The sequence below is a fragment of the Octopus bimaculoides genome, chromosome 24 (genome assembly GCF_046866305.1).
Source record: "Octopus bimaculoides isolate indiv1 chromosome 24, ASM4686630v1, whole genome shotgun sequence".
In the NCBI taxonomy this organism is placed as follows: Eukaryota; Metazoa; Mollusca; class Cephalopoda; order Octopoda; family Octopodidae; genus Octopus; species Octopus bimaculoides.
This window is the reverse complement of record NC_142951.1, coordinates 11,049,035-11,075,701: the sequence shown is the minus strand read 5'-3', so window position 1 is coordinate 11,075,701 and position 26,667 is coordinate 11,049,035. Positions and strand designations below refer to the sequence as shown.

Below are 26,667 nucleotides of genomic sequence, written 5' to 3'. Positions count from 1 at the left end.
GATATCTTTTATCTCTTACTTGTAGCAGTCATCTGGCTGCAGCCATGCTGGAGCACCACCTAGAAGAATTTTTAGTGAAATGTATTGACCCCAGTACTTATGTTTTTAAAGCCTGGTACTTATTCTGTCATTCTCTTTTGCCAAACCGCTAAGTTACAAGGGACGTAAGCACACCAGCACCGGTTGTCAAGTGGTGGTGGTTGACAAACACAGACATAAAGACACACAAACACATGCATGCGCAGTGGTGGGCACATCTTCCTCATCCTTATTGCTGGTGGTGCTGCTGCCCACCTCATTGGTTTTCATTAGGGTTGTCTCTACAATGGTCTCCATGGTGTTCATTACTCTGCTACCTTGGCTGTTATTACACTGCTCCAGCTAGAACAGGTAAAACTTGGCGTGGAAGGTAGCACCAACCTTCTCTTCAATGCGTCCAGAATGCTGTCTGCTACCACTGTGCCGTGGCTCTATCGATTTTACAGCCACTGTACCTTAGACATGGCCCTCCTGTAGGCTGACTTGAACAAAGCGCTGTCAAGAGCCTTGTCAGCATCCACGTTAGTTACCAAGTTGAATGTATGGGCTGTGCACTTCATGTGCACTGGCAGGCTTAGGCTCAGGCCACTGGACTCATCAAGGATGGCATCAACAGAGATCTACTCAACTTCATCCACATCTCCAGCCTTGATATCCATGTCCAGGTCTACGTCCTCTATGCCCTCCACATCCAGATCGGGAATGCCTGGCAAGAAATCAGCTTCTGTACCAAACTGCATAAATGCTTTAACAAAGTTTTTGCCATTGTCTGTCATGATCCTGGTCACCTTGTCGTCTTGCAGACGGAACTTGTAAAGGATGTCCACCATGGCCTGGGTGAGAACATCAAAAGTGTGATGTCCTCTGAGCCAAGAGCAGGCCAGGGCAACGTGTTGTCTCATGTGAGTCTTGGGGTCCAGCCAGTGTGCAATCATCACCAAGTAGGACCATGTTGTGGGCCAACTAACAGTCTATGGTGGTTGCCACCCAGGGGACATCCTTGAGCAATCTGTAATCAAAAAAATGTTAAATTGTAAAGAGACATAAGTTGTAAAGTTAAAAACTCAAAATTATATATAATCCAGCTGTAGAAACTCTGCCAAATCAGATTGGAGCCTGGTGTAGCCATCTGGTTTCACCAGTCCTCAGTCAAATCGTCCAACCCATGCTAGCATAGAAAGCAGACGTTAAACGATGACGATGATGATGATGATGATGATGTATATATACCAAGATAGCTAGCAGCAATTTAAAACCAACAAGGAAATAAATCACCACCACTAAGAGTAACAAGGATGCAGTGAGCACTAGTAATGCTAGAAATAGGAGTCGTAGACTCTTTAGTCACAAAAGCACATGGTCTCATTTTATTTACAGGGGAGAAAATCCTCCCCACTCTGAGTGAGATGTATTAGATTAGCATGCTAATTTCGTATGGGAAATTAATACTCCTTAGTATTGCTCATTCCATCACAGGTGGTAGAGGCCAAATTACCATCAATATTATGGAGAATGGCATTGGAGTCAGTGATTGATTTCACAAAATGGTTATGTGAAATCTATAAAATAATCATAGTGGCTAGTAGCAATTTAAGACCAACAAGGAAATAATTCACTGTCAGTATATATAACCTGACACAGAGTGACCAAGGCCTACTAAAAAAAAAACACAAAACAAAAAACTAGCCTCTCAACCACATCTCCACACAAGCTAAAATGTTTTTTGTGAGAACAATCTCATTGATGGTCAATTCGGTGTTATGATGATGATGATGATGGCGCTGAAGGGGGGATAATCGATCTTCAGCCAATGTAAGCTTCACAAGTCTTTAGTACGCGAAGCAGCAGCACTAACTTTTAAAATTTCTACCGGCATACGGTACTCCATGTATTTGGACAGCGGGAGAAGACGGACGGACCGAAGTGATTGTCCACGAGATCGAAACCTTATTTTTAGAGAAAACTATATATGATGATCGTAATAATGATAATGATAATGATGATGATGATGATGATGACGAGGTCGCTAAAGGAGGAAAAAATAATCATAACCGGAAGTGACTCTCTAGTGTGCGGAGCGGCGATACTTCCGGTAAAATTTCTCCCGGCATATGGTTCTTTGATCCATGTATTTTTCTAGTCAGGTCTTTGAGAGAAAGAAAAAGAACAGAAGCTTATTAATTACGTCCTCTCAGGGAAACTGAATTTAATTAATCTGTCACAATGGGTGTACTAGAAAAAATTGCTGAAATCGAAAATGAGGTAATATATTAGATTATATTTTTCATTATAAAACTTTTTCTCTCATTCACTTTTTTTTTTTGTATTTTTTTTTTAATAAATATTATTACGATAGAAAGTAACTAAAAATTACTCCTTTAATCAATTTTGGATGTGTTATAGGAAGACAGTATGTCCTTGTTTTGTGTATGCCTTCGTTATATATATATATACGTACATACCTATACATACACATGGATATATGTATGTGTGTGGTGTACATGTATGTATAGGTATGTACACACACACACACACACACACACACACACACACACACACACACACACACATATATATATATATATATATATATATATATATATATATATACATACATACACACACGTACAGATCTGTCTGCACGATGTTGTCAACGACTGATTCTTTAATACGTGGTCTGCTAGAAATAGCAGTCACATTTCCTACTTTTCAGGAATAGGGAAGGACAGACATTAAATAAGTTGTAGAGGGGCCCTTAAAAAAAGAAATAATAAAAAAAGGCGGGATAGGTAGGACTGGGACCTTTGATCATAAATCTCCTTGTTCAGTGCTGACATAAGACTAAACAACAACGTGTCTAATTGGCCTGCGAGTGTGAATTTCAGCTACGTGGTCGTTCGACCTGCTTGTAATAGCAGCTAAATCTTTTGTCAAAACATACCCTGTTGGCTTTAAAAAAAGGGTGGGGAGTGGATATTGTGCGCGGGCACACACAGAAAAGGACTGGTTGTTCACGGTTGGAGCACCTTTAATTAAAAGTCGTTTCCATTAACGTAGCTAAACATCGTATTTGCGAATCTTACCTGGTCGATACTGTTTTTACCTCTCGAAAGAATTGATATTTCACTCCATTCTCATTTATTTCATTTGGTTTACCAAATCAAATGTGTAAATACCCCCCCCCCCCCGACTTTGTTTTCTCATAACGTCCAAGAAAAAAAATGGATGTATTTTTTGGTGAAATTGTCTACAAATATGGGTAAATTTTCAGATTAACACCCGCACGATTTTCACTAGGGGGTTAGGGTTACGGTTAGGGACGGAATTCTCTAACCCTAAAACTCTAACCGTAACCCTAACCCTGACCTTAACACCCTAGTGAAAATCGTGCGGGTGTTAATCTAAAAATTTACCCAAATATGCTTCTGATGGTTAGGTTACTGTTATATCGGAATTTGTTGTAAGAAAAAAAAAAAAAGAAAAAAAATTCTGAAACTGGGTGGAGGAGTTTCGGAAAATTCACAACAGTCGGCTTTGTTTCCTCATAACTTTCAGAAAATTGTGTATTTTTTAACGAAACTTTGTACAACTACCTTTCAGATGGCGTAGATTACAATTATATTGGATTATTATATATAAAAAAAACAAAATCGGTGGGCTTGCAGACATACACACATCACTTATATCAACTCCTTAAATTCTGATATAATCGTAATTTACATCATCTGAAGTGTATTTGTAGGAAATTTCACTAAAAAATATTCATTTTTCTGGAAGTTAAAAGGAAGCAAAGTTGGTGGAGCAGTTGCCTTAGTGGTTGGGATATTCAGCTCATGATAGTAAGGTTGTGATTTCAATTCCCAGCAGTGCATTGTGGCCTTGAGCAAAACACTTTATTTCACATTATACCAGTCCACTCTGCTAGCAAAAATGAGTTGTATTTGTTGTTGAAAAGGGCCAGCCATGTCATATTCTGTGTCATGCTGCTCATGAGATTAACATGCAAGTGGCTGAGCACTCCACAGACTCGCATACCCTTAACGTAGTGCTCAGGGAGATTCAGTGTGATACAGACTGTGACGAGGTCGGCCCTTTTGAACTACAGGTACAATTCATTTCTGCTGGCTGAGAGAACTGGGGCAACATGAAATAAAGTGTCTTGCTCAAGAACATAATGCACTGCTGGGAATTGAATAGATGACCTTACGGTTGCGAATCAAATACCTCTAACCATAAAACCATGCCAAACCACTGGCCAAAAGTCAGAAATTTTGTGAGAAAGAAGGCAGTTGATGATCTAGTCTGGTGTGTCCAGTAGATGCAAGCTTGGCTGTGTGTTTGTAAGGTTTGCTTCCCAACCACATGGTTTTCAGGTTCAGTCCCACTGAGTGGCAACTTGGGGCAAGTGTCTTCAACTCTGGCCCTGGGCTGATTAAAGCCTTGTGATTTAGTAGGTCAAAGGACTACCTCACATCTGAGGCCATTTTGTATCTCTATCAGTCCACAATCTGTCCTTATATGGAATACTGTTGTCATATCCTTGGCTGGGTTCAGAAACGAGTCCCCAATTTGACTGATTCTTCTCTTGCTTCAGAAACCCATGTCACATTAATGTGGCTTTGCCAGTCTTTGTCTTTTCATCATCATCATCTAACGTCCATTGTCCATGCTGGCATGGGTTGGACGGTCTGACCAGGGCTGGTAAGCTGAGGGGCTGCACCAGACTCCAGGCAGGACATTTATAATGAAATAGTCTTACAGCTGTTTCTGTGATATTATGGCTATCCCTTCATCAGAGACGGTGTGAGAAAATATTTGAGTTCAAATTATTGTGGAAAAGGAGGAAATAGGGAATATAGAGGGAAATAAGAGAATGAAAGTAGAAATAAGATATATAAAGATGTTGTAGTTGCAGTTCAACAATTTGAGGAATATGGTGCATATAAGTGGTAAAAAAGATTCCTGTACATGGTATGTAAGTTCCAATAGCAGTTCATGTTTAGTCATTTCAAAGTATATATCAATGCACACGTATTCATATATAAATACACACACACACATATACGTATTTCTCAGTTTCTGCCTACTAAATCCACATACAAGATTTTGATCAGCCCTTGGTTATAGCAGACAACACTTACCTAAGTTACCTACCATGCTGTGAGAGTGAACACAAAACCATGTGGTTAGGATACAAACTTCTTACCACACACAGTCATCAGTGTTGGACTGAATGCTTTGGCATATCTTCAAGCTCTTTACTTTCTGAGTATAAACCCTGCAGAGTTGGAGCGTTACTTATCATTTCTTTGGGTTATGATAAGATAAAGTACCAATAAAATACTGGGGTTTACTTAATCAACAAGGCTTCTCCAAATTTGAGGCTTTGTGCCTTCTTTTAGAAAGTAAATATTATTGATTTAAACCAGTGCTTCTTAAACTATGGGTTGCGAAAATTAAATTCAAACACTTGAATTGAAAAGCATAATTGTAAAAATTTAATTGCAACAGTTATTAGAGACCACTTAAATACCCTAGAAACACAGTTTCGCAAATACTTCATATCGAATTTTAATTTCAAAAAGTTATCATCTTGGATTCAGAAACCATTTTCAGTTGACATTGATGATATTAATCATCTACCGTATAAAGTCCAAGAGGAATTCTCTGAGTTATCAAGTGACTCAAATTTGAATTTACCAAAAAATCTTTGACTGAATTCTGGATCGGAGTTAAAACTGAATTTCTCACAATTTCTGAAATGGCATTACGTGTTCTTTTGTCATTTAGCACCGCATACCTATATGAAACAGTTTTTTCAGCCTTAACCTTTATTAAAACCAAATATTGTTCAATGTTGAAAAACATAGAAGATGCTTTACGTCCAACAGTGTCAAATATTACACCAAGGTTTAATTTGTTATGCAACAAGAACCAAGCATACCCATCACATTGGTTTTTTTCTTTGGTTTAGTTTTGTACTTGAAGCAAATCCTAAAATTACTTTTATTTTGACTACTTTTTTTATTCTTTTATTCTTTTACTTGCTGGAGCACCACCTTTAGTCGAACAAATTGACCTCAAGACTTATTCTTTGTTAGCCTAGTACTTATTCTATTGTTCTCCTGCCGAACCGCTAAGTTATGGGAACATAAGCACACTAACATTGGTTGTCAAGTGATGGTGGGGGTGACAAACACACACACATGTATGACGGGCTTCTTTCAGTTTCCGTCTACCAAATCCACTCACAAGGCTTTGGTTGGCTCCAGGCTATAGTAGAAGACACTTGCCCAAAGTGCCACATAGTGGGACTGAACCCGGAACCATGTGGTTGGTAAGCAAGCTACTTACCACACACCTATATTATATGTATATTGTTCATCAAAAAATAAATGATTTATGTATTTGTATGTTTTATTTCATATTTCATACCTAGGGTCACAAAATCTCATGATGAAAAATGAGGTCTGGTACTTTATTTTATCGACCTCTAAAAGGATGAAAGGGAAAGTTGACCTCAGCAAGATTTGAACTCCTAAAACAAAACCCCAGATGAAATACAGCTAAGCAATTTATCGACTGCACTAATAATAAATAACATTAATATTATGCTTGTTTGTTATTTAGATGGCCAGGACTCAGAGGAACAAAGCGACCATGGGTCACTTAGGGTTACTAAAAGCCCGTCTGGCTAAACTGAGACGTGAGCTCATTGAACCAAAAGGCGGCGGTGGAGGTGGTGGTGAGGGCTTTGATGTCGCCAAGACTGGAGATGCTCGAATTGGTTTTGTAGGTTGGTATCTCTCTTTTTTTTTTTTCTATTTTGTAGTTTTTAAATGTGTCTGATAAAGGGCAGAACTATGAGTTGTTGCAAATAGTACCCAGCCTGAGTCTGAGGTCTGTCCAATCAGCCATGTTCAATTTTTTTTTTTTCAGTTTTATCAAAAAATTCTTGGACTAGTCCTGTAGCACACCAACAGATGGCAGCACATGGTTACATGCACAGTGAGAGCTAGCAGTGATCTTCATGAGGCAGTGTGCTGAGTGACATCGCTGTGTTTACTTCACAAGTTGTGAAATTTTTGTTGTTGTGATCACGTGTATGTTGTAGTCTGTGATTTTTTCATCGGCAGGAAGTTGGAACAAAGAGCCAACGTGAAATTTTGTGTTAAACTTTGGGAAGTCTGCCACAGAGATATTGAGCATGCTTCGGCAAGCTTACAATGACAAGGCAATGGGTTGTATGCAATGTTTCGAGTGACATGGGCACTTCAAAAGCGGAAAAGCGATTTGGAAAACCTGCCCTGAGCATCACATCCAGAAATGTATTGTGGATTGAGAATTTGTCCTCCAGGACCAGACTGTCAATCGAGAATTCTACTGCGATGTTTTGAAGCATTTCAAGGAAGCCGTTCGGCAAAAGCGACCAGATCTGTGGAGCATGAAGAATTGGATTCTGCACTGAGCTCCCCTCACTCATGAATTTCTCGCCAAAACCAACATAGTATTGCTTCCGCACCTGCTATATTTGTCAGATTTAGCACCTGTGGTCTTCCATCTCTTTCCTAAGATGAAAATTTAACTCAAAGGTCACCATTGTTGAGATCCAGAGTGAATCACAGTAAGTCCTCGACCTGCTTGCGGAAAATTACTTCTAGGCCAGATTCCAAAAGTGGCAGGAACGTTTGGACTGGTGTATTGCTGTGCAAGGTGATTATTTCAAACGAGGTAATATTAAAACTTAGGTGAATAAGTTTCACTGCAGTAACCACTCCACTTTGTGGTTCTCATTTCTCTGGCTAGCCATTGTTATCCCTATTTTGCAGAGGAAATCAGTAGTATGAGATCCTAGAACACTTGAGTTCTCGACGGCAACTGGCACAAGCTGGTAGTGGCCAGTCAGCCTCCTGTATTTATTGATTTTATTTTCTCTTTATTTTTTTTCTCTTCATTTTGTAAGTCTTCCAAGCTGGAATCACAACTTGCTGAAGCCATATCGGTAATTACAAAAATAGTAATCTTCACTTCAAATGTTGCCAAAAAACAAACAAAAAAAAAAAACCATGGTCTGTTGAAAATTTCACTGTATTTACACTTGTATTTAGGCAGGAATTGGTTTATCTCATATTGTCCTGTAGCTTTGAGATTTCAATGATGTGATTGTTTATTTTTAGAATGACATTGTAGGGTTGATGTGAGAGGCTAGATCTAGCTGGTTTGAACATAAAGCAGGTAGAATTTCTGAGCTGGGGCCGCTTTTGCCGAATGTCCTCCTTGAAATGCTTTAAAAGATTGCAGTAGAATTCTCGATTGACAGTCTGGCTCTGGAGGGCAAATTCTCAATTCACAATACCACATTTCTTGGGGTGATGCTTGTGACAGGTCTTCCAGATGTCTCTTCTGCTTTTGATGCACCTGTGCCACTCGAAACAATGCACACAACTCATTGCTTTGTTGTTGTAAGCTTGCCAAAGCATGATCAATGTCTCTGTAGCAGACTTCCCAAGTTAAAAAAATCTCATTCGGCACATGCCAACATGAAAAAACCCCCCCAAAAAACGTAGAAACAACATCATCGTTTAACATCCGCTTTCCATGCTAGCATGGGTTGGACGATTTGACTGAGGACTGGTGAACCAGATGGCTGCACCAGGCTCCAATCTGATCTGGCAGAGTTTCTATAGCTGGATGCCCTTCCTAACGCCAACCACTTAGAGAGTGTAGTGGATGCTTTTATGTGCCACCGGCATGAAGGCCAGTCAGGCGGTACTGGCAGCAGCCACGCTCAAAATGGTGTATTTTACGTGCCACTTACACAGGAGCCAGGCCAGCAGCACTGGCAACGATCTCGCTCGAATGTCTTTATACATGCCAGGAAGGCGATGCTGGGCACAGGTACCGTCACGATTTCGCTTTTTCTGGTGACTTTCTTTCTTATATTTTTCTCTTGCTTTCTTATTATCTCCTATTTTTTCTCTCTCTATCTCTTTTCTTTGCTTTCTAGGTTTTCCATCTGTCGGGAAGTCAACATTATTGAGTAACTTAGCTGGTGTGTATTCAGAGGTAGCAGCCTACGAGTTCACCACCCTAACAACGGTACCAGGTGTCATCCGCTACAAAGGTGCCAAAATTCAGGTGGGTTTTATTAAACGCATCTCTCTCTCACTCTATCACTCTTTTATTCAACAAGGGAGCCTTTACATCATCATCATCATCGTTTAACATCCGCTTTCCATGCTAGCATGGGTTGGGCGATTTAACTGAGGACTGGTGGACCAGGTGGTCACACCAGGCTCCAATCTGATCTGGCAGAGTTTCTACAGCCGGATGCCCTTCCTAACGCCAACCACTCAAGAGTGTAATGGGTGCTTTTACGTACCACCCGCACAGAGGCCAGTCTGGCGGTACTGGCAACGGCCACGCTCGAAATGGTGTATTTTACGTGCCAATTCAATTTGCTAGAAACAGCAGCTAAGTCTCTCTTGCATTGCAACTCACTGTTTAAAGAAGAAAACAGGAAAAATTCATTGGTGTGCCAGGTAACTCGGCCCTTTGTGGTTAATAAAGGAAATTGTTATTATCTGTGCTAGAAAAAATGCATAGTGACATTTCTTCTAACTTTACATTCTGCCGTGGTTGACTTTGCCTTTCATCCTTTTGCGGGGTCGATAAATGAAGTACCAGTCAAATACTGGGGTTGATGTAATTGACTGAACCCCATCTGAAAATTTCAGGCTTTGTGCTTATAGTAGAAAAAATTATTATTGACAGCATTGTTAATGAGTTGAGAAAAATGGTTCTGGCTTAATGATGGTCAGAGTTCAAATCACCACCAAGGGCAACTTTGCCTTTCATCCTTTTGAGGTCAATAAGTACCAGTTGAACACTGGGGTCGATGTAATTGACTTACCCCACCTCCACCGAAATTGCTGGCCTTGTGCCATAAATTTGAAATCATCATCACCTTCATTGTTATTATTATTATTTTTATTATTTCAGTTATTAGATTTACCAGGTATTATTGAAGGTGCTAAGGATGGAAAAGGAAGAGGAAAACAAGTTATTGCAGGTAACAGCAGTGCTATGCTTTTTTATATTAATTTTAATTTATTTATTTATTAGCATTTGCTTTTATTTTACTTTTCTCACTCTTAGTTGGTTTTCTTTTTGAACCATAGGTGCTGCCATGAGTTTTATAGTTAAGAAGTCTACTGCCTCAAACTGACCACTGTCTTGAGGGTGGTTTTGCAGCTTTTACTACAGCTATTTATATATATATATATATATATATATATATATATACACACACACACACACGTCTTTTTTCAGTTAAATGCAATACAAAGTCATGATAATTACCATTGTCTACTGACATGTCTCTTTAAATCACTAATAGAAAAAGCAGTTGCCTCTGATAAGGACCTCATGGAAGCGGTGTCTAAGGATTCTGCCTTCAATGTCTTCTCAAGCACAATATATTTCCAAAGGTCTTGGTCACTAGTCATTGCCTCGGTGAGGCCTAATATATCAATCACCTCGGAAGGTTTAGTTGAATAATCTGACCCCTTTTTATAAAAATTTTTCTTAAAGGTTGATATTTATTCTGTTGTCCCCTTTTTGCTGAACAGCTAAGTTACAAGAATGTAAACAAACCAACACTGGTTATCAAGCTGTGGTGGGGAGAAACGCACATTTTTTTATACACGCTCACACACACAGACACGCGGCACATTTTTGCATATTTCTCTTTACCACATTCATTCATATACCATTGCATTGCTTGACCTGGGGCTATTGTAGCATGTCTGTTTGGCTAAACCTGAAATGGGTCTTCTTCTATGTAGTCAAATCAATGTCATCTGCTTCAGATCTGTTTTCACTGCTTCTCTCTTCCACAAATTCCATTTACTTGGAGCATACAACACCTTTCGAACCCTTTTAGCATTCAGATTACTCTGGCAAATGTAATTCTTATTTATTCACATTGTTTTGAATTAATCATGTATTGTCTCGTAGCTTCGAGATTTCGATGATGCAACTGTTTCTTTTTAGAATCACATTGAAGGGTAGTTGTAGTGGAAGCGTAATGGCCCAGTGGTTAGGACAGCGGACTCGCGGTCATAGGATTGCGGTTTCGATTCCCAGACCGGGCGGTGTGAGTGTTTATTGAACGAAAACACCTAAAGCTCCACGAGTCTCCGGCAGGGGATGGTGGCGAACCCTGCTGTACTCTTCCACCACAACTTTCTCTCACTCTTTCTTCCTGTTTCTGCTGTACCTGTAATTCAAAGGGTCAGCCTTGTCACACTGTGTCACGCTGAATATCCCCGAGAACTACGTTAAGGGTACACGTTTCTGTGGAGTGCTCAGCCACTTGCACGTTAATTTCACGAGCAGGCTGTTCTGTTGATCGGATCAACAGGAACCCTCGATGTCGTAAGTGACGGAGTGCCAACAACGAAGGGTAGTTGTGGGAGGCCAGATAGGCTGGTTCAGTAAAAATTAAAACCAATTAACTTTGCTTGAAACAATGATCTCCCTTGGACATTAAACTGTTGCACTTTGTTGTTCTGGAAGCTTATTCTTGGACAGTTAGTTGTTTATTACAGTGTAACAAGATCTTTGTCCTTGGGTAGGAACTGTTCATTCCTATTTGCTTACCCCTAGAGAGTATGAAAAATGGCTAATATTTCCTTCAAACTTTGCTTTTGTTACATTTATTCAAACCCTAAAGAATCCCTCTCAACTCATGGCTATGATGCTCCTCCACTACTCCTGCTCATGATCAGAGATGCATACATTGTCAGCAACTGACAAGCATTTCTTTGGTATTGGGCAGAATATTTGCTATAATGATAGTTCTGCTTCAGCAACTTAGATGCTGAATCTGTCTGAAATGTAATGGAAAATAGGTCAGTTTCAAAACATTGATGTCCAGGTCACAAAAGCAAAGTTTGAAGGGAATAGTAGTCATTTTCTTTGATTTCTAAATAGAAGCAAATAGGAAATAACGCTGACCAAAGACAAAAAAAAAAAAAAATTTTTCTAAGTGTTATTCATAGGTAATTAATGATCCAGTTATGCTGACACCCACTCAGGTGTGTTAACATTGTATCAGATTTATTTACTTATCAATCATTTGATTTATTTAATTATATTTAATTATCTCTTACCTAGTGGCACGAACCTGCAGCTTGATTTTCATTGTTCTCGATGTACTAAAACCTTTACAACACAAGAAGCTCATAGAATATGAATTAGAAGGATTTGGCATCCGATTGAACAAGTCTCCACCAAACATCCATTTCCGGCGGAAAGACAAAGGCGGCATTAACCTTACATTTACGGTGAGTTTGTAATTCCAACAAATGTTTTTTTTCTTTTGTAGTGCCAGTTGTAGGGTGATCTATGTATATATTTTTGGTAAGGTAGGATGGTTAAGAAGTTAACTTCACAACCTCTTTCCAGGTTTTGTTGTAGCCTAGGATCATCCAAACCCTTGTTTTTAAAATTTGACAGATGAAAACTACAAGAGCTGATCAGATCTCTGTGTGTGTGTGTATATATCATCACCATCATGGCTGTGTGGTAAGAAGCTTCCTTCCCAATTGCATGATTTCAGGTCGTCCCACCTGCATGACACTTGGGTAGTTGTCTTCTACCATAGCCCCTAGCTAACCAAAGCCTTGTGAGTGGATTTGGTATGTGGAACCTGAAAGAAGTCCATCATACACACATAAGTGTGTGTGTGTGTGTATATATATATATATATATATATATATATATATATATATATATATATACACACACACACACATATTGGACTGGCTCCTGTGCAGGTGGCACGTAAAAAACACCTTTTTGAGCGTGGCCGTTGCTGGTACCGTGTGTGACTGGCCTACGTGCCGGTGGCACGTAAAAGCACCCATTACACTCTCGAAGTGGTTGGCGTTAGGAAGGGCATTCAGCTGTAGAAACTCTGCCAGATCAGATTGGAGCCTGGTGCAGCCTGCTGGCTTGCCAGTCCTCAGTCAAATCATCCAACCCATGCTAGCATGGAAAGCAGACGTTAAACGACGATGATGATGATGATGTCTTTGTGTCTATGTTTGACCCCCACCACTGCTTGACAACTGATATTGGTGTGTTCAAATCCTTGTATCTTAGTGGTTTGGCAAACTAGACCAATAGGATAAGTACAAGTCTGCAAAACAAAAAGCACTGGGGTTAATTCATTCAACTGAAATTCCGCAAGGTGGTACCCCCCACATGTCCACAATCTTACTTATGATGGGGATGAATACTTGGGAGCAGCAAGCTGCACAATGTTCATGAAGCTGATTGTAGTAGTGTGTTCAAAACATCTTATTCCATCATACACTCTTTGGTTGATTACTGCAACTGAATAAGCACTGACCTTTCTTGGTTGTCCACAGCAATGTTGCAGGGTTTGAAATTGGATTTCAAAAACCTCCTTGTGGCCCTTATCCTGGTCTTTTTGTGTGAGCCACTGGTTTTTGGATAGTTCCCTTGAAAAGGAAGCTTTTAGCCCTTAGTATTCAGATTGCTCTGTCAAATGCATTGCTTATTTATTCACACTGTTTTGAATTAGTCATGCATTATCTTGTAGCTTTGAGATTTTGATGAGGTAATTGTTTATTTAGTCATTGTTGGAACTCCTTTGCTAATAGGGCTGTCTAATCAGTAATACTTGGGGGCTGAAGCAACAACGATAGCAGCAAAGATAACAGGGATCATCAACTTCACCACCACCACCATCACAAAAACAACAGTAGAAATGAGGGATCCTCTATGGAGTCATACGATCTGTTAGAAATAGCAGCCAAGTCTCTTAAATCACAGGAAAGGATACCCATTAGATAAGCTCTTAAGGTTCCTTACATATAGGAACGAGATGAGATGGTCATGGTTGAAACTCTTTTGTTAATCGGGCTCTCTGATCAGCTATGTTTGGGGCTGAAGCAATGACCCTAGCAACAATGATTACTGTAGTAACGACAACAACAACATCAACAACTGTAGTGACAACAAACTTTGATCTTCATTGAGTTTATTTTTTTCATGCCTTTATATGGTTTTTTTTTTTCTTTCAGGCTTCTCAATCAGAGTTGGACTTGGATACTGTAAAGACCATCCTTGGAGAATATCGAATCCACAACGCTGATATCGTGTTGCGCTATGATGCTACAGCAGAAGATCTGATTGATGTTGTCGAGGGCAACCGAGTCTATATCCCTTGTATTTACGTACTCAATAAAATTGATCAAATATCAGTTGAGGTAAGCTAGCCACATGATTACAGCAAGATTTTCCAAGAATCTCTTTGTGTGTTCCGTGTTGAGCCGCTACTTGGCACACTGCTGCCATTGGCGGAGGTTGTGTAATAACATCCCACACACACACACACACACACACAGCCTGTCTGCTGAAAATGTACAGTGAGGTAGATGTAATCAACTACACTCCTCTCTCAAAATTTCAGGCCCTGTTGCCTATAGTAGAAAGGATTAGGATTATTATTATTATTATTATTATTATTATTATTATTATTATTATTGTTATTGTTATTCTTCTTCTTCTTTCACAAATATATATCTTTTTAAAATAAAACTTATTTTTATTATTATTTCACTTCTTCTATTTCCAGGAATTAGACATTATCTACAAAATACCCCATTGTGTACCATTATCGGCTCACCACAAGTGGAACTTTGATGATCTCCTCGAGAGACTTTGGGAATATTTAAAACTGGTTCGAATGTTAGTTCTTCTTTTTTTTTGTTTTGTTCTTTCAATGTAAGTTCTCTTCAAGTTGTTTCTTGCAGGTGTCTGCTCAGAATTTTGATAGCAAAAATCCCTACAAAATCACACTTGGTAGAAGAATTCTCTGCACAGGTGTGGCTGTGTGGTAAGAAGTTTGCTTCCCAGGCACATTGTTCTGGATTCAATCCAACTGTGTGACACCTTGGGCAAATGTCTTGTATTATAGCCTTCAGCCAACCAAAGCTTTGTAAGCAGGTTAGGTAGACAGAAACTGGAAGAAGCCCGTCATATATATATGTGTCTGTGTTTGTCCCCACCACTACTGCTTGACATCTAGTGTTGGTGTGTTTACATCCCTGTAATTATTGTTTCGGCAAAAGAGACTAATAGAATAAATACCAGGCTTTAAAAAAAGTCTTGGCGTTGATTCATTCAACAAAAAATTCTTCAAGGCAGTGCCCCAGCATGGCCACTGTCTAAGGACTGAAACAAGTAAAAGATTAAAGATATGTAAGACACCGCAACATGCCACAAAATGTCTTATCAGATATGTAGAAGCATTATTGTATTTCTGAGTCAATATAAATAAACTGAGAAATCAGTATTTGTACAACGGTTAATCAATGTCTATGTAATGATTGTGAGGGTACATAGCCTAGTGGTTAGGGTGTTGTACCCATGATTGTGAGATCTTGGTTTCAATTCCTGTACAGAGCAGTGTGTTGGTGTTCTTGTGCAAACCACTTAATCTCGTTGTTCTGCAATCACTTTGATACCTAAAGTATGATGCGCTGTGTCCCTTTTCAAGCAATGTCAATTTGATGGAGGTAGCGAGCTTATGTATAGTGCAAACATTTGATCACTATAAACAGCGAAAGCGAAATCATGATGGCACCTGTACCAGTAGATCACCAAGAGCACCGTCCGAGCCTCATCGTTGCCAGAGCACCATTTGTCTGGCTTCTGTGCCGGTGACACGTAAATAGCACCATTTGACCGTGATCGTTACCAACGTCGCCTTCCTGGCACTTGTGCCAGTGGCAAGTGAAAAGACGTTCGAGCGAGTCCATTGCCAGTCCCGCTGGACTGGCTCCTGTGCAGGTGGCACGTACCTGACTGGCCTTCGTGCCGGTGGCACGTAAAAGCACCCACTACACTCTCGGAGTGGTTGGCGTTAGGAAGGGCATCCAGCTGCAGAAACTCTGCCAGATCAGATTGGAGTCTGGTGTAGCCATCTGGTTCACCAGTCCTCAGTCAAATCGTCCATCCCATGCTAGCATGGAAAGCGGACGTTAAACGATGATGATGATGATGAAACAGAATTGAGATCCTAAAGCCAAGGTGCCACATAAAATGCATTGGTGTGGGTGCTGGTGTCGCCTATGAGGCACTGATAATGGTGTCGCATAAAACCACCCGGTACACTCTGTGAAGTGGTTGGCATTAGGGACGGCATCAGTCCATAGAAACCTGGCCAAAACAGACTATGAATCTTGGTGCGGTCCCTGGCCTTGTCATCATCATCATCGTTTAATGTCTGCTTTCCATGCTAGCATGGGTTGGATGATTTGACTAAGGACTGGTGAAACCAGATGGCTACACCAGGCTCCAATCTGATTTGGCAGAGTTTCTACAGCTGGATGCCCTTTCTAATGCCAACCACTCCGAGAGTGTAGTGGGTGCTTTTACGTGCCACCGGCACAAAGGCCAGTCAGGCGGTACTGGCAACGGCCATGCTCAAAATGGTGTGTTTTACGTGCCACCTGCACAGGAGCCAGTTCGGCGGTACTGGCAACGATCTCGCTCGAATGTCTTTACACGTGCCATCCGGCACAAGTGCCAGGAAGGCGATGCTGGGCCCAGGTGCCATTGACAGTTTCGCTCACCCAACCCATGCCAGCTTGGAAAACAGATGTTAAATGTTGATGATGATGGTGGAACAGATCAATTTTTTGTAGGTTGTTTAGCAAGAAATTATAGAATGTCTTTCCTGGACTATGACAAACTATAATCATATTGTAATTGATTGGTGTCGTTATAACAATGAATGTCTGAAAAATGGTATCAGTAGTTGCAGGCGTGGCTGTGTGGTTAAGAAGCTTGCTTCCCAACTACATGGTCTTGGGTTCAGTCCCACTGCACAGCATCTCTTGTCGTTTCCCCCTCTTTGTACTTATGTTTCTGTTTGTTGTTGCCTCTTGCAGCTATACTAAACCGAAAGGCCAGCTCCCAGACTACCGTTCTCCAGTTGTTTTGAAACAAGGCAAAAGCAGTGTGGAAGATTTCTGTGACAAAATTCATCGGAACATCATGAGAGAGTTCAAACAGTATGTATAACAACTACAGCAGCAGTGCTTCTGCTGCCCCTCCTCTTCACATTCTTCTTCTTCTTCTTCACATTCCTCTTTTTCACATTCTTCCTCTTCACATTCTTCTTGACATTATTCTTCTTCACATGCTTCTTTTTCTTGACATTCTTCTTCTTCTTCTTCTTCTTCTTCTTCACATTCTTCTTCTTCTTCTTCTTCTTCACATTTTTCTTCTTCTTCTTCTTCTTCTTATTCTTCTTCACATTTTTCTTCTTCTTCTTATTCTTCTTCTTCACATTCTTCTTCACATTCTTCTTCTTCTTCTTCTTCTTCTTCACATTCTTCTTCTTCTTCTTCTTCTTCTTCTTCTTCTTCTTCTTCTTCACATTCTTCTTCTTCTTCTTCACATTCTTCTTCTTCTTCTTCTTCTTCTTCTTCTTCTTTTTCTTCTTCACATTCTTCTTCTTCTTCTTCTTCTTCACCTTCACATTTTTTCACATTCCTTTTCTTTACATTCTTCTTTTGTTTTCTTCACATTCTTCTCCTAATGATTTCAAAGTTTGGCACAAGGCCAGCAATTTCAGTGTGTGTGTGTCGGTGCCACATAAGAGAAACACTGGTAGCAGCAGTGCCACAGCATGTAGCCATATTTCCAGTGACCGAAACAAGCAAAACATAAAAGACGTATTTACTTTCACTTTCAGTGCCTTGGTATGGGGCTCATCCGTGAAACATCAGCCTCAAAAGGTTGGCAAAGACCATATCCTGTGTGATGAAGATGTCGTTCAGATTGTGAAGAAATAAAGTCACCTACTGGTCTACCACCTCCTTTCTTCTATGGAGAAATGGTCAGTTATGTTTGTGTTTTTCTCTCTTTCTGTTTGCTTTCTAATTCAGAGCCTTTTGTTATATTATCACAGCCTTTTTATTTTAACATTGCATTTCATAGGCACTGGCATGGTTGTGTTGTAAGACGCTAGCTTCCTAATCGCAGGGTATGGATTTAGTCTCACTTCATGACGTGTTGGGCTAGTGTCTTCTGCTATAGCCCCTTACTGGATTTGGTAGATGGAAACTGAAAGAAGCTTGTCAGAGGTGTATGCTTGTGTGTGTGTTTGCCTCTGTGCATGTGTGTATGTGTCTGCTTCTGTGTGAGTGCGTGTGCTTGCTTCAGTGCATGTGTGTGTGTTTACCTCTGTGTGTGTGTTTTCCTTTGTGTGTGTGTGTTATTGTCTCCTTGCTTGACTTCACATGACAGTTGTAAGCAAGTGATTGCATCATCCAGGCAGTCTCCTTCGTTTCTGATCTTCCATAAAAACCAGTTTGGTCATAAGGAAAACATTACCTTATTTAGAAACAGGTGAGTGTTGGTGACAGGAAGGGCATCCAGCTGTAGAAAATCTGCCTCAATAAATTCTGTCCAATCCCTGCGGACAAGGAAAAGTGGACAATAGTGTTGTTGGTGACAGCCAGATCAAAGTTGGCTTTGGGTTCATCAACAATAACAAGGCTGTACCTTCTCATGCTACCAGTTTACTGCAGGGTACTGCACCATTATGAAGGCGCATGGCTCAGCAGTTAGAGCGTCAAGTTTACAATTGTGAGGTTGTGAGTTCGAATCCAGGACTGGGCTGAATGTTGTGTTCTTGAGCAAGACACTTTATTTCACATTGTTCCAGTTCACTCTACTGTTGAAATGAGTTACAATGTCACTGTTGCCAAGCTGTATTGATCTTTGCCTTTCCCTTGAATAACATCGGTGGCATGGAGAGGGGAGGCCGGTATGCATGGGCAACTGCTGGTCTTCCATAAACAACCTTGCCCAGACTTGTGCCTGGGAGGGTGACTTTCTAGGTGCAATCCCATGGTCAGTCATGACCGAAGGGGGTCTCATCAACTGCACCATTAACTGTCAGATGTCTAATTAGGACAGAATATTGCCTTTGGATTGATAACCCTCTCAGACCTGGTCTCCTGTGTTTAACTTTATCCTCCACCTGGGTTCCTAAGCAAAAAAAAAAAGTAGTTGCATGCATGGTTGAAGAGTAATGATTGCAGGTAAATTAATGGACTGAATCTCAGAAACGTTCTGGGCAATAACAGTAATAGGCCTCTCTCAATTTATTGTATTTGTTCATAGTAGGCAAAATAATGGACAGAATCAGAAAAACATTCTGGAGAACAATAATAGGCCTCGCTCTCAGCCAACCTTATCTATTCATTGCAGGCAAACTAATGGACAGAATTATAAAAAAAAACATCTCAGAATAACAGTATCTCTCACCTAATTGCTACTTTCCTCATCACTTTCATTAGTTTGATTGTCCAGATCACTCTCATTACCTGCATATGGGTAAACTTTTTGCCTGAAGAATAAATGTCATCAATACTTTCTTCAACTAATGTTTAGTCCTTGCTTGTTTACCAGATGCAGTGCTGGGTTCATCACACACTTATTTCATTGCTAAAAAAGTCCATCTTTTTTTTTTTTTCCAATTATAAACAAAAGTAAACAACAGCTATGGGGGATGTCATTAACAATTAGTCATAAACACACTTGACTACAAAGCTGCAACATTGATCACTTTCCTAATTTTAGTATTTTCTTTCCTTTTTCTATGTGTGTTATTCATTACTGCTTTAACCCTTTAGCATTCAGATTTCTTTGTCCAATTTGTCGCTCATTTATTACCTCTGCTTTAGCGAAGGTGGAGGTATTGTTTTCAGTTGTGTTTGTTTGTTTCTTTCTTTGTCTATGGACAAGATATCTCAAGAACTGCTGGGTGTATTCAGATGACACTTTCACGGATGTTTGGCCTTGTGACTGGCACAAACTGATTAGATTTTGGGATTGATCTGGTACCAGACAAGGATTCTGGATTATTTTCCCGTTTTTCTTTTTACTTAACTTTTGAGAGCGGTTGGGTTCATTTTTAGTATTCTTGTTTGTGAGAGCAGTCGAGTTTATTTCAGATATTCTTATTTTAAAAATCATCTCCGGCTAATCATTGAGGGGACATTGCTGTCACCCTGGCAGAGGTTTCTGCTCTCTGAGTACTCTTGTTCACATTATTTTGAATTTATAAGGCATTATCCCATAGCTTTAATATTGCAATGATGTGATTGCATATTTTTAGAATGACATTGTAGGGGAGGTGTGAGAGGTTGGATCAGGTCAGTTTTAGCATAAAACAGGATATTTTTGGTCGGTTATGGCTGGTTTAAATGCTAAAAGGTTAACGAGAATCTGATAGAGATTACATTTAGGTTATTCCTGCTATACTAGGAACACAATGTGATAAGGTTAATGAAACTTCGATTCATTCCACCATCCACCCCACTTGTGTATTTCTTCCTATTATTTTATTTTTCTATTTTTTAAAAATGAATTTTTATTTTTACAGCAGCAAGCAAGCAAGAACAACAATGATAATGATGAGAAAAATAAATAATTATTTACAGTGGAATGTGGAATGTTTTTTGTTTTTTTAAAAGCATCGCAGTAAATGGTTTGAAATTGAAGGTTAAAGGGGGAAAAAAAAATCTTCAGTGAGACACTTTAAAAATGAAGTGGATAAAAGGATTAAAAAATAAATTAGGGAGGAAACAGTGAAGTGGTTATTGATTGAGATAAGAAACTAAATAAAATCAAAAGAAAAAAAATAAAGAGAGGAAGATGCAGAGATAGATGGAAAGAAAATTTTGAAGAAATTCTTTTCTTTTTGACACTGGGTACTAAAAAAGAAAAAAAAATGGAACAGCAAAAGTCAACCAAAAGCAAAAGTAAAAAGAAAAAAACCTCAAAAAACCTCAAATATTTCTTTCTCCTCTTTTCTTTTCTCTTCCTGTCAGAAGAATTCTTTCTGAAATTTGAGATATTCGAAATAATAAAAATGTGATATCGGACCAATATTTGGTCGTTATTTTAATGGACTGTCATGTTCTTTGATCATTACCATAGCCATTGTTCATCTTTGTAATTTCATCATCGTTGTCATCACCACCCCCACCACCACCACCACCTTCATGTATCCCAGGTCCACTCATTGATACCTCAAACGTCTTTGATCTTTTTGTCACCTCCATACTTAATGTATTCTACATAAATGTCTTTGTATCTATTGTGCCATCTAACTGCTGTCTCACTGAAAATACCTAGTTCCTGGTTCAGTCGTACTGTGTGGCACCTTGGGGAGCTATCTTCTGCTACAACCTTGAGTCGATAAAGCCTTGTGAGTGGATTTGATAGCAGTTGAAAGAAACCTGTCATATATATATATATATACGCACACAAACACATACACACACCCACATACCGGTTGGGTCAAAAGTCATGGACAGAAGTTCAATATGTTCCTGTATTGTGAAAGACATGCTCCAATTTGTCTAAAACTGAATAAAATAATTTCAAATTTTTGCCTCATGAGCAGCTTGTGGGAGGGGGATTAAGTCGATTACATCAACCCCATTGTGTAAACGGTACTTATTTTATCAACCCTGAAAGGATGAAAGGCAAAGTCGACCTCAGCAGAATTTGAACTCAGAACATAACATTCCCCCAAAACTTAGCAGCTTAGCAAAAGAAACTGACGGAATAAGTAATGGGCTTAAGAAAGAAGTACTGTGGTTGATTTGTTTGAGTAAAATTCAAGGCCATGCTCCAGCTTGGACACAGTCTAATGACTGAAACAAGTTATAGTTAAAAAATATGGTGCAAGCTATGGACACATAAGAGGTGCAGCAACATCAAAGGCAGGTTAACTAGCAAGTTAGTTTTTGTTTGTGGCAGATGTTCAGGTGCAATAAAGACTGCAAACAAACAGGAAACAACTTCTATCTCATTCCAGGGTGAAAAACTAGAGGTAGTCGATAGCTTCCGCTATCTGGGCGACCAAGTTAGTAGTGGGGGTGGGTGCGCTGAAAGTGTAGCTGCTAGAATAAGAATATCCTGGGCAAAGTTTAGAGAGCTCTTACCCCTGCTGGCGACAAAGGGACTCTCACTCAGAGTAAAAGGCAGACTGTATGACGCATGCGTACGAACAACCATGCTACATGGCAGTGAAACATGGGCTGTAACTGCTGAGGACATACGTAAGCTCGCAAGGAATGAAGCCAGTATGCTCCGTTGGATGTGTAATGTCAATGTGAATACCCGTCAGAGTGTAAGTATCTTGAGAGAAAAGCTGAACATTAGAAGCATCAGTTGTGGCGTGCAAGAGAGACGATTGCGCTGGTATGGACATGTGGTGAGAATGGAGGAGGATAGCTGCGTGAAAAAGTGCCACACCCTAACAGTTGAGGGAACCCGTGGAAGAGGTAGGCCCAGGAAGACCTGGGCTGAGGTGGTGAGGCAAGACCTTCGTACATTGGGCCTCACCGAGGCGATGACTACGGACCGAGACCTTTGGAAATGGGCTGTGCGTGAGAAGACCCGGCAAGCCAAGTAAGATCGTTGCCAGTGCCCCTGGACTGGTTCTTGTGCGGGTGGCACATGAGATGCACCATTTTGAGCGTGGCCGTTGCCAGTACCGCCTGACTGGCTCCTGTAGGATTTTCGAGCGAGATCGTTGCCAGTGCCCCTGGACTGGCTTGTGCGGGTGGCACATAAAAGACACCATTTCGAGCGTGGCCGTTTTCGTGCGGGTGACACGTAAAAGCACCCACTACACTCTCTGAGTGGTTGGCGTTAGGAAGGGCATCCAGCTGTAGAAACTCTGCCAAATCAGACTGGAGCCTGGTGTTGCCATCCGGTTTCACCAGTCCTCAGTCAAATCGTCCAACCCATGCTAGCATGGAAAGCGGACGTTAAACGATGATGATGATGATGATGATGAACACCCCCCTACAGCTCTCAGCTTATGTCACTTTAAGGTAGCTAACTGGTTCAAACCTCATTAGTTTTGTGCCAACCGCCCTTGGCAGAATGCATCACTCTTGACTTGTGAAATAACGATTAGCTCCGTGACGAAACATTTTCTAGGCATATCCGTCTACTTGCGCACACATCATCAACAATATCACCATTTAACGTCCATTTTCCATGCCAGCATGGGTTTGACGGCTTGACAGGAGCTGGTGAGCTGTGCCAGGTTCCATAGACTGTTTTAGGTCATGGTTTATACAGCTGGATGCTCTTCCTAACGCCAACCGCTTTACAGAGTGTACTGGGTGCTTTTTCCCATCCAGTGTCCCGAGCCCCTCAAGTTGTACTCATGGAAATTCCACTACCAACACCACTTTGGCTGCAGAGAATATTGATTTCAAATTTTGACACAAAGCCAGCTATTTAAGGGGAGTGAGTGAGTCGATTATATGGATCTCAGTACTCAAGTGGTACTTATTTTATCCACCCCGAAAAGATGAAAGGCCAAGTCAACCTCGACGGAATTTGAACTCAGAACACGACTGCCGAAATGGCCGGTTGGCGTTTATATAAGAAAGTTTTCTCTGTTTTGCTAATAGTGGCCCTAATCGCCAAGACAGCATAAAAATAGAGGAGTTTTCAATGAGTTCAAGCCTTACACTGAACTCCACAAAGAGACGATGTGAGGTGGCAAAAAGCAAACGAAATGCAGAATACTAGAAGTTAACCAAAAATTGTCTCTCTTGGAAAGTTTTTAATGTGAAGTTACCTCCCCTAAGTTTAAGCTGAACGATACGTCCCTTTTTATGTTTTCATGTTCTCTTCCATTTTGCAACAGCTAGACTTTATTTGGTGGAAATTTGACTGATATTTCTAGTAGACAAAGGGATAGCTTAAACCCTCGTTGTTGGTGGCTGCCTCCTCCCATCCCACTCAGTAACGATACAGCTTATGTATAATCAAATACGTTCCAGTTCTGTGACTGTCACACCGTTAAGTAAGGCATACATTTTAATTGTTTCGGGCGCTGGATTGCGGCCAAGCTGGGTTTAATCGAATAATCGGCCCGTCTATTTAATTTTTATGTCTGGTACTGATTTTATTGGTCAACACTGGTTTCAAGCGGTGTGGGGAGAAGATAGAATACATACATACATGCATGCATGAACAGGAGATTGCCACAAAGTACCTGGTGAATAAGAGAGACAGTGACATTCTTGTAAATTCCAAGGTGCAACCGCATGTGTAGGCTGTGTCATGTTTCTGTGGAAGACATTACGCATGTGATTACCAGCTGTCCTAAAACGTCGTCACGGTACTACCTCCCTATGCGGCACAATGTTGTTGCTAAAACAATTTACAATGACATCTGCAAAAAAGGCTGCCCTGAAATAAACTTAGAAAATCCTATGTTATGGAATATATTCATAAACACCAACTCAAAGAATAAGGAATTATTTCCATCAAAACGTCTGTCAAATGTAAGCATAACAGGCCGGGTATTGTTGTTTGCGACAGAGGGGCAAAGGGATGTACCATGATAGAGGTTAGCCGCCCTGCAGATATAAATATCTCTTTGAAAATCAAAGAAAAAGAGGATATTTACGGACAACTGCTTCGAAACCTCCAGTTTCTATATCCAGACTATGAATTCATGTTCATACCAATGATAATTGGAGGACTAGGTTTTGTTAGTAAATATTTAAAGGAGAATCTGGATAATCTGGGATTTTCAGGAAGAGAAATTGACTGGCTGATTCATACATTACTAGTGCAATCTGTGAGTGGAACAGTAAAAATATGCAAGACTTTTCTCAAGTTCCAAATGTGAATTTGTCTAAGTTAACTACATCCCAAAGATGGAGACTTGTATCTTTGTTGGAAACCGGCTCTCAGTGGAAGATTTCTAATAATTAGAAAATAGAAGAGACATGCATGCATGTATGAATGCAGTGCGCCTGACTCTACAACGTTAAGAGTATTTTTACTCTTATTTTTAGCAATGTAGGTACTCCAGGATCCTTAGTCACACTTAGCGACTTTTCCTTTATGGTATCACATCGCGGAAGCTTGCTTCTCAGCAGCATGGTACCAGGTTCAGTCTTACTACGGAGCATCTTAGGCAAGCGCCTTTTACTATAGCTTCAGGCAAATCTTGTAAGTGGATTTGGTAGAAGGAAACTGAAAGAAGTCCGTCATTGATATGTGGCTGTGTGCTAAGTAGCTTGCTTATCAACCATATGGTTTCGGGTTCAGTCCCACTGCGTGGCACCTTGGGCATGTGTCTTCTACTATAGCTTCAGGCCGACCAAAACCTTGTGAGTGGATTTGTTAGACGGAAACTGAAAGAAGCCCGTTGTATATATGTATGTGTGTATATGTGGTTGTGTGTCTGTGTTTGTCCTCCCAACATCGCTTGACAACCGATGCTGGTGTGTTTACGTCCCCGTAACTTAGTGGTTCGGTAAAAGAGACCAATAGAATAAGTACTAGGCCTACAAAGAATAAGACCCGGGGTCGATTTGATTGACTAAAGGTGGTGCTCCAGCATGGCCACACTCAAATAACTGAAACAAGTAAAAGAGTAAATATATACATATATATATATATATATATATAACTCTTTTCTTTATTAACCAAATAGGACATTTAATTTCCGCCAATGATCTGCAAAGAAGCCCACAGATCTTGCAAGTATGAGGAATACAAGTCAGTACAGGTGGTATATTTGTAGCCGTTTTTCTTCTTTGCCTTGCACCCCGAAGCCTGTTAATGCTGGTTGCAACAAAGTTTTTAATACCATTTTCGCACAACGATCTCCATTTTTTTCGCTCCATGGCTTTTCGCTTAAAAGTGTTGTGAGCTGTCTTCATCTCTAAGAGGTTACTCTTCAGCTTGTCCTTATATCTGAGCCATGGTCGACCAACATTCCTGTGCCCACTTGTAAATCGCATGTGCCTTTTACTATAAGACATTTGTACGAAAGGTACAGGGTGCTACGCGGTTGTTAAGCGGTGGTCGGGGATAAACACATTCTCAAAAAAAAACACACGCACACACACACGTTCACGCACACACGTATAGGACGGGCTTCTTTCAGTTTCCGCATACCAAATCCACCAACAAAGCTTTGGTCGGCTCGAGGCTATGATAGAAGACACTTGTGTCAGGTGCCACACTGTAGGAACCTAGAACCATGTGGCTGGGAATCAAACTTCTTACCACAGAGCCATCTACATACATACATACCTACCTACCTACCTACCTACCTACCTACCTACCTACCTACTTACCTACCTACCGGGGACGTGCCGCCTAGGCAGGCAAGGTAGGCAGTGTCTACCCTGAATATAATAGATCGGTAACAACATTTTCCTCTAATGGCAGACTTCCACAAGTCAAATTCACATACATCTTGAAAAAGGTCTTTTACTCCCTCACTACGACTATTTCGTTTCCTATACCTATTCATAACATCTTTAAATATGTTTCTAACCAGTGGCTTATTTTGGTTGCAATCTATTAATGCATTGTATTTTAGCCGACCAACCGTGACATGGTCAGGTGGTAGACCGCCATCTTATTTTTAGTTCTGAAACTGCTTAATATATATAGGGGGAATTGACGAAAAAACAACAGACGAAGACAGGTGGTGTAGACAACAAATGG

At 40.4% G+C, this 26,667-nt stretch overlaps 1 protein-coding gene across 2 annotated transcripts; it reads left to right on the top strand.

The window, feature by feature from the left end:
- Window positions 1–1,452: 1,452 nt before the first annotated feature.
- Window positions 1,453–21,041, top strand: LOC106872956 (developmentally-regulated GTP-binding protein 1). 2 transcript variants are annotated; one of them, XM_089340909.1, is made up of 10 exons: window positions 1,453–2,301; window positions 6,670–6,835; window positions 9,047–9,177; window positions 10,042–10,111; window positions 12,220–12,389; window positions 14,157–14,342; window positions 14,711–14,823; window positions 17,031–17,153; window positions 17,840–17,983; window positions 20,540–21,041. In XM_089340909.1, exons 1-9 carry the CDS (start codon window positions 2,263–2,265, stop codon window positions 17,937–17,939), a joined length of 1,098 nt encoding a protein of 365 aa, XP_089197035.1. In that variant the 5' UTR covers window positions 1,453–2,262; the 3' UTR covers window positions 17,940–17,983; window positions 20,540–21,041. The 2 variants fall into 2 exon arrangements, with proteins under 2 accessions (XP_089197035.1, XP_089197036.1); XM_089340910.1 differs by having other exon boundaries at window positions 1,495–2,301; window positions 20,543–20,602.
- Window positions 21,042–26,667: the final 5,626 nt, after the last annotated feature.

What these genes read in the sequence shown, in the direction of transcription:
- LOC106872956 (XM_089340909.1), top strand. Translation starts at nt 2,263, where the DNA reads ATGGGTGTACTAGAAAAAATTGCTGAAATCGAAAATGAG. An exon ending in ACAAAGGTGCCAAAATTCAG is followed by an intron (nt 9,178 to 10,041) that starts GTGGGTTTTATT and finishes TTATTATTTCAG; the next exon opens with TTATTAGATTTACCAGGTAT. An exon ending in TATTTAAAACTGGTTCGAAT is followed by an intron (nt 14,824 to 17,030) that starts GTTAGTTCTTCT and finishes TGCCTCTTGCAG; the next exon opens with CTATACTAAACCGAAAGGCC.